The 13,808-nt window shown below is 35.9% G+C and overlaps 1 protein-coding gene across 1 annotated transcript in view; it reads left to right on the forward strand.

Annotated features, from left to right (window-relative positions):
• Positions 1–13,808, forward strand: part of TDRD7 (tudor domain containing 7) — a 60,538-nt gene that overhangs the window by 8,224 nt on the left and 38,506 nt on the right. Inside the window, exons 2-6 of the mRNA XM_023534232.1 lie at positions 3,525–3,737; positions 6,387–6,528; positions 7,471–7,684; positions 11,119–11,192; positions 13,619–13,808. Of these exons, the coding sequence (XP_023390000.1) occupies positions 3,531–3,737; positions 6,387–6,528; positions 7,471–7,684; positions 11,119–11,192; positions 13,619–13,808 (827 nt within the window). The 5' untranslated portion in view covers positions 3,525–3,530. The remainder of the gene's footprint in view (positions 1–3,524; positions 3,738–6,386; positions 6,529–7,470; positions 7,685–11,118; positions 11,193–13,618) is intronic.

A 13,808-nucleotide genomic window follows, 5' to 3' on the forward strand; every position in this document is an offset into this window, starting at 1 on the left:
GGCAGAGTCCACTGTTGACTTCATACTGCTGTTTTTTCTTTTCACTCTGTTTACTGTCTTTCTTGACCGTCTTGTCTCCTGTTGTCATTGCTTCAGGGTTTTATATTTTGTTTTCATTTTTGTTTCTTTCAGTACCACTTGGCAGGGTGATTAATGATAGAATGTGGGCTTTGACATCAAACAGACCAGGACTAAAATTCTGGCTTCCATACATCCTGTGATATTTTGGTTATTTAACCTCTCTTAGCCTTGGTTTTCTCATCTAGAGAATAAGAACACTTTCCTTCCAGAATTATTACAGATATTAAATTTTTAGAAATAAAATTCTCAGAATTTACACAAGAGAATTAAAAACATACGTCTACCCCCAAATTGGAAGCAACCCAAATGTCTGTCAACATTTGAATTGTAAAACAAATTGTAAAAACAAATTGTAATGTATCCATACAGTGGAATACTATTCAACAATAGAAAGGAATGAACTGCTGATAAATGTAGCATGGATGCAACTCAAAAAACTAGACAAAACTAGTCTGTAGTGCCAGAAAGCAGATTGGAGCCAAACAGTGTGTACATGAGCGGAGAAAGTTGGCTGCAAAGGGATACAGCATGAACGAACTTTTTTTTAATGTTTATGGAGATATACTTTACATATGGTAAAAGTCTTATTTTTTTGATTTACAGTTATATGATAAACTTACATAGTTGTGTAGCAATTACCACAATCAAATATGGAATATTTCCACCACCCCCAAAATAGCCTTGTGTTCTCTTTGTAGTCGATCCCCTCCCCCGCATCCCCAGCCAAAGGCAACCACTGATAAAATTTCTGTGCCTGTAGTTTTGCCTTTTCCTAAGTGTTACGTAAATGGATTCATACAGCATATAACCTTTTTGTCTGGCTTCTTTCACTTAGCATAATATGAGAGTCTTTCATATTTTTTATATTTTTTATATATCGATAGTTTGTTCCTTTTTTATTGCTGAGTAATGTTCCACCGAATGGCTATTCCAAATTTGTCTATCTGTTCACCTGTTGAAAGACATTTGGATTGTTTCCAGTTTGGGGGAAATTATGAATAAAGCTGCTATAAACATTCAATACAGGTGTTTGTGTGGACATATTGTTATAATTTCTCTTGAGTACTTACCTAGGAGTGGATGATGTATACTTTACTTCATAAGAAACTGCCAAACTATTTTTCAAAGTACCACTTACATTTCCACCAAAAGTGAGAGTTCCAGTTGTTCTGCATTCTCTCAAGACTTTATATTGTCATTTTTAAAAAATTTAATCTATTCTAATAGATGTATATGATACCTCTTTGTGGATTTAATTTGTCTTTCCCTAATGAATAATGCCGTTGAGCACTCTAAGTGGGTTTTTTGTTTGTTTGTTTTTGCCATCTACATCTGCTTTAGTGAAATATTTATTCAGATCTTTTGCACATTTTTAATTGGGCCCTTTGTTTTCTTGTTATTGAGTTTCAAATATTGTTTATATGTGCTGGTTAACAGTCCTTTACCAGCTGTGTTATGAAAATATTTTCTCTCAGTCTGTAGCTTGTGTTTTCATTTTTTTTTTTTAACAGACTTTGGAAGGCAGGAATTTTAAATTTTGATGAGATCTAATTTATCAGTTTTGTCTTCTGTGGTTCCAAAAAGTCTTTGCCTAACTCAAAGTCAAAAAGATTTACTCCTATATTTTTTTCTAGAAGTTTTACAGTATTAGCGTTTTCATTGAGGACCCAAGTGATCCATTTTGAGTTAATTTTTGTATATGGTATGACATTCGGTTTTTGTGTATAGATGACCAGTTGTTCAGCACTGTTTGCTGAACTTTTTCCATTGAATTTTCTTGGTATCTTTGTCAAAAATCAGTGTGGGTCTGTTTCTTGTTTCTGTATTCTGTTCCATTGATCAATGTGACTTTTTGACAGTACCACAATATTTTGATTAATATAATTTGATAGAAGTCTTGATGTCACCATTATTGCACTGGCTAGGGCCTTTACCATAAGAGAATAGACATTCTTGCCTTCTTCCCAATCTTAGGGAGAATTCATTCACTCTTTCACTGTTACCTATGACGTTTGCTTTGGGTTTTTCCTAGATACTCTTTATCAGGTTAAGGAGATTCCCTTCTGTTTTTATTTTCTGAGAGTTTTTATCATAAACTATTGTGAATTTTGTCCAATGTTTTTTCTTCACCTATTGATATGACTAGTTTTTCTCCTTTAATTTGCAGATACAGTGAATTACATTGATTGACTTATGAATGTTGGACCAACTTTGTACTCTTAGAGTAAATCATAATTGATTATGACATGTTATCTTTCTTGCATATTGTTGAATTTGATTTGTTAATATTTAGTTAAAATTTTTTGCCTTTATGTTCATGAGAGATGTTGGTCGATTCTTTTCCTGTGAAGTCTTTGTCTCTTTTTGGAAGCAGCACAATTCCAGCCTCATGAAACAGAATCAGAAGTGCCCTCTTCCCCTCTCTTTTCTGGAATAGTGTCTAGAAGTAATATTCATTCTTCCTTAAGTGTTAGGTATAATTTGCCAATGAATCCATCTGGGCTTTGAATTTTCTTTGTGTGAAGATTTTAAACTACAAATTCAATTTCTCTAATAGATATAGGGATATTAAGGTTATCTATTTCTTTTTGAGAAAGTTGGAATGTGTGGCCCCTTTTTCAATCCCATTAATGGTAATTTGTGTCTCCTTTTTTTCTCGATTAATCTACCTGGAAGTTTATTAATTTTATTGATGTTTTCAAAAAACTAGTTTTGTTTTCGTTATTTTTCCTCTAATTTTTTCCTATTTTATTACTGATTTGTTTTATCATTTCTATGTTTATTTTGCTCTCATATTTATTATTTCCTTCCTTCTACTTACTTTTGGTATAATTCGCTCTCTTTTTTTCTCAAAAAAACATTACTTTTGACAAAAAAGCAAACATTACTTTTGACAAAAAAAAGCAAACATTAACATAGTATAGTAGTCTTTCCTGGGCCTGCCTCTTTCCATCTCTTCTATCCCCATCTTTTAGCCCTCAGCTTGGAGTCTTTGTTCAATCACGTCTAGCCACTTAACTGCCTGGAATTCTCAGAACCAACCAGGTACTTCTCTCTCACCTCTGTGCCTTTTGCACTTTCTGAAGCACTTTCTGTTCTCTTTACTTGGGGCTAGTACCACTGCCCATCCCTACCCCCAGTACACACCCTCTTCCTCCTTGCCTGACGGATTCCTTCTTGTCCTTCAGGACTTGATTTGGGCCTTCCCTCACCTGGGAAAGTCTGTGATACCTTCCCTCCCCAGGCTAGTCTTTGTGATTTCTGACTTCCCCTATGTTCTCTGCTTTTCTCTATTGTAGCAGCTATTTTCCTGTATTGTAATAGCACAGAAAGTAGTCAGCAACAATTTATGGAATGATCGAACAAGTATAAACTCTGAAAATCAATTCGAATTCACAGACTAATGAATCATATCATAGTAACCTTGTACTGTTCTCTTACAGGTCAAGATGCTGGAAGCAGATCTAGTTTCAAAAATGCTACGAGCTGTTCTGCAGTCTCATAAGAACGGAATAGCATTACCACGGCTCCAAGGAGAGTACAGATCCTTGACTGGGGACTGGATCCCATTCAAACAGTTAGGGTATCCTACACTAGAAGCCTATCTGAGAAGTGTGCCGGCAGTTGTCAGGATAGACACCAGTCGTTCCGGAGAGGTAAGGAGGTAATTGTGCATGTCAGAAGAGTCAAACCAATTTTTAATTGCCCATTTGGCTCTTCCAATTTCATAACGGAGAGAAGTCAAAGTGAAAAGTACTAGCTAAGTGGTTTGGCATTAGTAGTAATAGAGAAAACAGCATCCGAGCACAGCCTAGATTCTGATTACTTTGGTTAACCCCTCAAATTCTTTCCATTGTAAAAATAAGGTTTTAACCACATCAAATAAGAAATTTTAAAATTAAAGTTTACCCAGCCTCAGCATCCAAACAAAATAACAGCTAGAGATTCTAACTGCTTAAACGTCACGCCCACCCATTATGAACCTACTACAACCATTTTTCACCCAGGTCGCTAATGACTCCTTGATTACCAAAGCTAATAGACACTTTTAAATTCTGTCATTTGACTTCACTCATATCTCTTCCTACTCTCTGGACCCTAATCAATCAGTAAGCACTTTGTTTATTACAAGGCCCCCCTACCATTCTCCCCATCTGCAGTCCTTTCTCTCTCTAGCCTATTCTTGTCTTCACACTCATATGATCGTATTACTCTACAATTTTAAATCCTCTAATTTTTTTGGAATGATCCTATATATTCATATCCATATTCTCTTGAAGAATATTTTAGGTATAACATGGGCAATTTGGTGGTAGCAAGTAAATTTTTTATTGTATGTACTCTGTGACCCAGCAGTTTCACCCTCAGTATCTGCCCAGTGTACAGTATGAGAGAGATGGACAAACCACCACCCAAAAGACAAGCAAAAGCACCCACCCCCCCCAAAATAGTTCATTTTTCTGGGTGCATTTCTATATATGTAAATACATAGGACTGGTATGGAACATTTCTCACCACAACTTGTAGTACTTGTTGCTCTGTTTGCAGTGAGCATGGGAAGCGGTGGGCGGAGGAGGAAAAAGGGGCGCGGGATCGGCAGAGTGGTCAAGGGGAGGTCCACCTGAGCTATAATGATTTTTATAAGGAGAAGGTATAAATTAGATATTATATGAATAAAGCTTTCTTCCATGTTCCTGATTCTCCCAGAGAGATTTAAGCCTTCCTTTCCGTCTACTTGACACCATATATTCAATAAATATTTGACTTAATGTTTTCTATTTAGTCTCTTTGTCTCTCTTTTTCCTTCGTAAGTTTCTTAATGAGAGATTGTTTTTTCATTCCTAATAGTTGGTACTTGATAAATATGTGTTGAATATATGAATGATCAAATATCTGAATGAATTAATAAATTAGTAGTGCTTCATATGGTTACTAACCTATAGTTTACTCTTATTTCTCTATTTGGGACATTTTTAATGTTTCCAAGTTTTGACTATTAGAATAGCCCCTACTGCACGTATTTGAATATTTAACTTTTTCTTCTTTCGAATCATATTCCTGTAACATATTTTCAGGACTAGATGTACTGGGCCAATGAGCAGGACCATGTTTTGGCTCATAGTGTAAAGCTTCACTGCTTTCCTATTCTTGATTTCAGCTTAGAATCAAAGACTTTCACACTAGATGGGGCTTCAGAGATCATCTAGTCCCAATAGTCTACATTCTTTCTTCAGATGTTTTTTTCAAATATTCTATATGTCACACCAGTTTTTTAAAATATATATATATAAAGCTGAGCTGCTATGTTTTAAGCAGGTGCAGAGGGTCCAGGACCTCTGCCTGCCCTCCCTAGCTTGCACACCCTCACCACCATGAGGCCCTGAGGCACCTCCATGGAATCCTATGGCTCCATCAAACAGTTTGAAAACCCCAGATCTAAGCCCTATAAAACCCTATTTAGATCTAAGCCCTGTAAAACTCTATTTTGCTGCTGCAAATACTGAGACTAGGGAGGTGAACTGCTTTGCTCTAAGTCACCCAGCTAATGTGCAGTGGCAAGACTAGGATTTAGTAGTCTCTGAAAGGTAACACAACATAGCAGTTATGTGTACATTCTTTGGATTCAGGGAGATAGCCTAGTTGTGTGACTTGGGAAGGTTGCTTAATTTTCCTGAGCCTATGTTTTCCCATTGTATACAATGGAATAAAATATATCTCACAGATCATATGAGATAATATGTGCAGATCACAGGTTTCTTTTGGTTCATTTATTAATCCTGTAGTACCTAGCACACTGTAGATGTTTAATAAATATCTTTTTAAGGAATAAATTAAATTTTCAATTTGAGGAAAGATTATTCAGTGTGCTACACTGTACTTGATTTTTCTTATAGAGAGTATAATTTTGCTCGAACGGAAGAGAGACATGAATATTTGCATACAGCCTAATTTGAGACATGTAAACTCACTAATTTAAAAAATTGGCCTCTAGGATGTGGTTCCATAGTGTAGAGGTTAGCACATCTGCTTTACACGCAGAAGGTCCTGGGTTCACACCCCAGTGGAGCCACAGTCCATGGTCTATGGCCATGCCACCCTGAACAAGCCCAATGTCTGATCTCGGCAGCTAAGCAGGGTCGGGCCTGGTTAGTATTTGGATGAGAGACTACTTAGGAATGCCAGGTGCTGTAGGCATAAATAATAATAAATAATAATAATAAAAAAGAAAAGAAATAAAAAATTGGCCTCTAGGCACCAGTGAATGTGAGTGATGTTTCTCCTCTCACTTTGCCTCTCATGAATAGGTTACCTGCTATGCCGTGGCCTGCATGGAAACTGCAAGAATTGCTCAGCTTGTGGCTCGTCAGAGGAGTTCTAAAAGGAAAACTGGGCGGCAAGTTAATTGTCAGATGAGAGTAAAGAAGACCATGCCATTTTTTCTAGAAGGTAGTTTTTTTCATGTGCTAAAACTTTTAAGTCTGTCTATGAATACACTGATGTATGAAATTATGGAAAGATTACTTGCATTTATGATAAACACATATTTGTTGCCATTCATATGTCAAGGGCAAAATCCTGAAGCTATATTTCCATTTGAAATTAAGTGACTATGATGAGCATGACTTACTAAATGCAGTAATCTCTCTGTATGAAGTAAGAGTAGATTTTAATTAAGCTTATGACAAAGTATGGTTTTATTCTTTTAGGTTATTTGAGGGAAGGCCTCATCCAGAATGTTAGATGAACCAAGAACCTATGATTTAATGTCTTATTTTGCAAATCATGTCTTTTAGTACAAATCCTCTATTTTCAGAAAAACATGAATGATATAGTACACAAAGGTGTCACATAGGGAATTCAGCCTGTGTTTACTGAACATTTATCTCAAGGAGCTTATAATCAGTTCTAAAACTAAATTCTCAAGAAATAGTTCAATGGTAATATAATAGAATAGATGCCTAAATGCCACAATGAGCATTTTAGGTAAGGGAGCAATCGTGAGCGAAAATGGCAATGGAAGTCTTTATAGCGAAAAGGAGATTTGAACCCAGACCTCAAATGATGGGAAGAGTTTAAATTGAGAGACAGGGATGTGGCTGAGTGTGCCACATTTGTAAGACCATGAGGTAGCTGCCATTGACATGTTAGTTGGTGAGTAGAGGGAAATAACTGATAGTCTAGTAGATGAAACCACATTTTAAATAAGGCTTTTAATATCTGCTAAGTACTCACTAGTTTACTCTTTCTGCTGACCAGTGGCAACTTCCTCATTTTCTTATACACTGTTCTGAGAATGGAGTCTCTCAGAAAACATATGGACAGGGGAGTGACATGAAGTTTGAGTTTGGGTAAGCTAATCGATTCCATTCTGTGTGCCTAACTTCATAGGAAAACCAAAAGCAACCCTCAGACAACCAGGATTTTCTTCGGATTTTTCTATCAGCAAAAAACCCAGTCCAACACTGTTAAGAGACAAAGGAAACTCTCTTGGAGTTAAGTCTGCTGCTGAAATGCCGCCTTACACGTTGCACACAACTGTCGGAGGTGACACGTTCAGAGATGTGCCAGTGCAGAGGCACGTGGCCATGTCTGCCAGCAGCAGGTATTTGTGCTTTGTCTACAAGGAGACGTTTGGTGAACCTAGGATAATAAACATTAAAAATGCATATTTAGGGTAAGAAGGAAATACTTTGTTTTGTATAATGTAACTTCATATGTAGTAGAGAAATGCATCATTACTAGTAAGTTCACTTTTCCTGGCTGCATGAGTGTCATTCTCTGAATAGCTCCATTTTATATTTTCTCCACATTTTTGGTAATCTCTCCTTGTGAAATTCATTTTAAAAGCTGTCCTAATATGTAATTTCAACATAACTTCAACTTTTTCTGAAGTTTTAAGTAAAATCTGATTAGTTTGTGTACTACACTGTACTCCGATAATTGTGTCCATAATCATATAGTAGCATAATACATCTATGCATCAGAATACCAGACTGGCAGTAATAACACAACCTTAAAGTCTTAGTTTAGATGCTGCCATTTGCTAGTCAGATGAAATTAGTGAAATTATTTCATCTTATGAAGCTGTGGTGTCCTCATTTGTTCAACAAAAATGTTAGCTAGGAGGTCTCAAGTTTTCTTTCTGGCCCTAAATTTTATGGTAACTCAGGTCAGCAAACTACTACTCATGGACCAAATCTAGCTTATTGCTTGTTTTCTGTAAATAAAATTTCATAGGAACACAGCCACATTCCTTTCTATGTTGTCTGTGGTTGCTTTTGCATAACTGCAGAGTTGAATAGCAGTGCAGAGACAATACAGCCTGGGAAGCCTAAAATATGAATTATTGAACCCTTCACAGAAAAAATTTGCCAAGTCCTGATATAGATGAATGAGTATCACATTTTTCCATCTATCTGTGCCTTTACGAAACAAATTTTGCTATATCAAATCTCTTTAATTTAGTGTTCCAAAATTCCATTTGTGTAAAAGATAGTTTCTCTAGTCCCCTCCACAACATGGAACCTACCCAATACTGGAATATTTGTAAAGAATTAATTTTTTTAAGTTAGGCAAAAGGGTATTAATTTTTTATATCTTGATATTTTTAGAAATGCCAAATATTTGCCATAATGGTATATATTTAATGTTGTTTGTGATTATTATAATTTTGATAAGGTCTAGAAAATATGACCTAAAACATTAGTCAAGTATATCAGGAACCAGACTGCACAGCAGGAGGTGAGCGGCTGGTGAGCAAGAGAAGCTTCATTTGTATTTGCAGCAGTTTCTCAGTGCTAGAATCACCACCTCAGCTCCACCTCAGATCATCAGGCATTATGTTCCCATAGGATCACCAGTCTTTGGTGCCAAAAAGTTTGGGGACCACTGCATTTTGTGACTGAGGTACGATTGTCTCCTCTAGTTGCATGCCTAAACTTAAAAATCCAATTTTGAACCAAATCTATAAAATTATAGCAAAATCAGGCATCCTAGGTTGTGAGCCCAGGGGAGTATTCTCCCCCCTACAATCTGGGGCCTCCTACTCCTCACCTATTGGGACTGGTTGGCCCAGGTAAGTGCGTTCCATCTCTGCAGGTAGCATCAGCAGTGACCAAGTGGAGGGCTCTGCCAGCAGCCTAAATAGTGGACCCAAGATGGTGCTCTCTGACCAACAGCCTAGTGTGCTTCTACCCCTCCCACTTAGCAGCACCAGGCCCAAGGAAGTGTATTTTGCTCTCGTGAGCAGCTTCTATAGAGATCAAGCAGAAGCCCAGCAGCAACAGGTGAATATACCAGACCAGAATAGTACCATAAGGACCCTGAATACTAAATTATCAATGGAACCACAGCATACAAAAGTAAGCCAGAAGCTATGTGCTAAACCTAAACAGGGTAATTGCCTACTAAACTAGGACATTTAAATAGGATCCACAGTGTCCTAACATAAGTCCTAATGTCTAGGATACCAAAAGGAAATCACTCGTGATACTAAGAACCAGGAAAATGACAACTTGAGTAAGAAAAGACATTCAACAAACACCAATACCAAGATGAATTAGATGTTGGAATTATCTGACAAAGATTTTAAGGCAGCTGTCATAAAAATGCTTTCATGATCAATTGCAAAGATTTTTTTAAAAATGAAAAAAATAGAAAATTTACCAAAGAACTAAAACATAGGGAAAAAAACAAATGGAAACTATAATACTGAGAAATACACCAAAATAAAAAATGCACTGGATGAGCTCAGTAGCAAAGTGAATATGAGCAGAGAGAGAATCTGTAAACTTGAAGTAGAACAATAGAATTTACCTAATCTGAACAGCAGGTAAACAGACTTCAAAAAATCAAACCAAGCCAAAACTGAAAAAGAGCTAGCAGAGCATGAAGGGCCCATGGGGAAAAAAACTAGTAGAGCCTTAGTGATCTGTGGGAAAATTAAGATGTAACATTTATAGTATCAAAGTCTTGATACTATATAGTATTTGAAGTCATAATGGCTGAAAACTTCTCAAATTTGGCTAAGGACATAAACCTACAGATTTAAGAAGCTTAGATAATGCCGAATTGGATGAACTAAAGAAACGCACACCAACACACCTCATCATTAAACTTCTGAAAACTAAGACAAAGAAAAAAATCTTGAAAACAGCTGGAGAGAAATGACACATTACTTATAGGAGGATACCAGTTTTAATGACAGTAGATTTCTCGGTCACAACTTTGGAGGGAGAAAATAGCATGTTTTTCTAGAAGGAAAAAACTTTCAGCCACGAATTCTATACTATTCTATTCATTCTTCAACATTCCCTCTCCCTTGCATGTAACAAGCACTGCCCTAGGCACTAGGAACACAGGTAATTAAGACACTTGGAGGCTAATGAGGGAGACAGACACAAACACAAATGATTGTGTGTACATGTGCATGGTTTATTTCTTTGTCCTCATATTTGGAAGAAGTCTATATATTCAGTATAATTCATATAAAAATTACTTTAGTGAGTGTTTCAGGTGGGGAATCTATATTTATTTTTTTGAGTAGTTATTGGCGCAATCCCCTCTCTGGTTTGAAATGTCACTTTTATCATATGTTTTTAAGCTCTCTACCATTTTACTTATCTATCCAACTATTTTAAATGTTGTAACTTATAATACATTCGGTATCTGATGACGCACGTCCTTCATTTTTTAGTTATATTCCAAAATAGTCGTTCTGTGAACTGCTTACTCTTTACATAGATTTCTTAATTTTGTATTGTTTGTTCCTTAAAGGTGATTAATTGGAACTCTGATTTCCAAGTTCTTTTAAAGTCCTAGTTTAAATTTAGCATTAATACATTTTTCTCTGGGTGAATATGAATCATGCAAGCTGATTCCAGGTGTATTTTCATTTTTGCTCATGTTGAAATACTGTAATGACTTATTTTGCTGTTCAATGGCACAGAGAATTTAAATAAAAAGTATAGTGTTTAAAACTTGTATTGACTTTGCTATTTGAATTTTAATTTACTTTTTTTTTTTTTTATACCTTAGGTTTAGCCCAAAGGCATCCCTTCCACCACCTCTTCAGATGCATCCCTCAAGAACCTGTACTAAGGAAACTAGTGGTATGTTTTCTAAAACATATACATTTTGGCTTCTGAAGCTTTAGAGCCTCAAGAAAAATATCCAGTGGTGGCTTTGACATTTCCTCTCACCTTCTCTTTCTTGGAATATATCTTTCCTCCTCTCTTCCCTAATTTTTTAAAGTTATGTATTGAAATGATCTAAAGAGAAAATAATACCTCCAAACATATTATTATTCTGACTTGAGGCCTTTCTCACACCAGACCCATTCTGTTTCATTTCCACATGTCACCTGCAAAAATACTTGTGTCCCTTGTCACCCTATCACTCATTAGAGGTTAAAGATTTAAAGTACATAAATATGGGACCTAAAATGGTAAAAAATAATTTTAGAAACTCTACCACTTAAAAGCCGAGACCCTAAACTGTATGCGGTGACCAGTAATCATTTAAATATGAATATAAATGATTCCTCGGATTATAAAATCCAAAACGCTGTTAAGAAAACAGTTGGAGACATAATAAAGTCAAAGAACCTGAAGATTAGAAATGCACCCACTCCTCATCTTGTCTCCTTCAACTAAAGTGTAAATCCCCGCTTAGAGACCCACCTGAGGGACACAGTGCTTTCAGAATTCGTACTTAAGTTTCATGAAATTGAAATGTGATTTGAAATGATTTGCTGCTTTCAGTGTGGTTCTTACTGAGCTGAAATCATCTTTTTCCATATTAATAATATAGATGTGTTAAGAACACATCTATATTATTTCTTATAGAAATTTATTGAACAATATGGTTTTGTTTATATCAATTACTTTTACATATGCATTTCTGATACATGACTACTGAGTAAAGTTGTATACCCTTTAGAGGTTGTAAATCTTTTCAAATTAGAATAAATTTTTTCAGCAGAACAAAAAGGACTTGTTTCAGGAGAATCGTGATTCACCTGGTAGCTGATATGCACCATTGTTTTCTTAACAGCCCTTTCAAATTTACAACTCGAGGAATCATTTATATCCATATTTAGATACTAGTGGTCACTGCACACATTTTGGATTCCCAGATTTTAAATGGTGGAGTATCTGAAAGGATTTTATGAGTTTAAGTCTCATATTTATGTATTTTAAATCTTAACCTCTAATGAGTGAGAGAGTGACAAAGGGTATAATTATCTCTGTAGGTGCACACTTATACACAACCTCTCTACCTGCTGGCAGCCTAGATTACTTCCTTGCTTTGTTTAACAAAAGGTACAGAAGTTCAGGTGACTCCAGTGGCCCCACGGGGCAGGTCCAGTTGCAAAGACTCCAACTGTGCATCAGCTATTGACACTCTTTAAATGTGGGGCCTGGCCAGTTCTGAGAAACTCATCTTTTTCTTCCTCCTGGTCCTTTTATATCATTATTTGGGAAGAACTTAAATAAATTAGGTCTGCCTTTAATAGGAGACATATATGGACATCTCAGGCCCTCTGTTTGCTGTGCCAAACTAAGTCTCATCAAGGCCATGTCTCAGGCCTTGTGGTGGGTAAAGCAGAGTCAGCATCCAGCCATTCCAAGGAACAGCTCCCCCTTTGACTTCCTGGCCTATTCAGAGGCCAGTGTCCCCAAACCAGCCTGTGTGTCAATACCAGGCAGTTTAAAATAAAATAAAAATTGTTGAATCCCAGTAAAAATCCTATATGATTAAAATATGAAAATATTTTGTTTATGGTTGGTAATTTTTAATGTACTCTGATCTGTATACCAGTGAAATTGAGAAGAGATTTGGAATGAATTTCATAGTTCTTAAAATACCAAACTGTCAGCTACACTGAACACTCTTATGATGCTAACTTAGGCATTCAAAGTTTTAAATAAAAAGTAAATGTGAGTAAGAGAACTGATCAACGCTTTATAAATATTCACTCATAAAAGATAAATTATTTGAATGGGGGAAAAAAACCAAGTCATTAATAGTAACCTGTGGGCTTCACACCTTTATGTTTATAAACTGAGGCTAGGATGATTATTGTAGGTAGATAATTTTTTGAACTTCTGTGTACCGCTTAACTATTTTTCTCACTAATATAAGAGAAATTAATTATATCCTAAAACCTGGACAATTTTTTATCATCTAAAATTTAACCTTTCTTGCAGTTAGAAGATGATCAGTTGAATAATACATTTCATTATTCTTTACAAAGCAAGATTATTCTATTTAAATTAAACCATGAAGCACCCTTGCAAAATAAAGGGGCCAGGTCTCCTCTGTGGGTGGCTGTTGACTCTGCTGGTTATGTTAGGATTAAAACTTGGAATGAGGTTGTCTTGGTCCTACTTTACCTAATCCTGTTCCCTTCTAAATCCCTTGACCCCTCACGAGCCTGAAGTATAACAAAGACTGATGACACAAATATTAAGTAATGGGGATAATCTAAATTGTTAAGCATTTTGGTTAATTCTATCATTTTTTTAATTTAAAGATAATTTAAATCAGACTGTTGAAAAACCAAATGTCACGCCTCCTGCCTCTTACACTTATAAAATGGATGAGGTTCAAAACCGCATAAAGGAAATACTAAACAAGCATAACAATGGCATTTGGATATCTAAGCTTCCACATTTTTACAAAGAGTTATATAAAGAAGAACTTAATCAAGAAATTTTACAACA

The sequence above is a fragment of the Pteropus vampyrus genome, unplaced genomic scaffold (assembly GCF_000151845.1).
Source record: "Pteropus vampyrus isolate Shadow unplaced genomic scaffold, Pvam_2.0 Scaffold123, whole genome shotgun sequence".
NCBI classification, from domain to species: domain Eukaryota; kingdom Metazoa; phylum Chordata; class Mammalia; order Chiroptera; family Pteropodidae; genus Pteropus; species Pteropus vampyrus.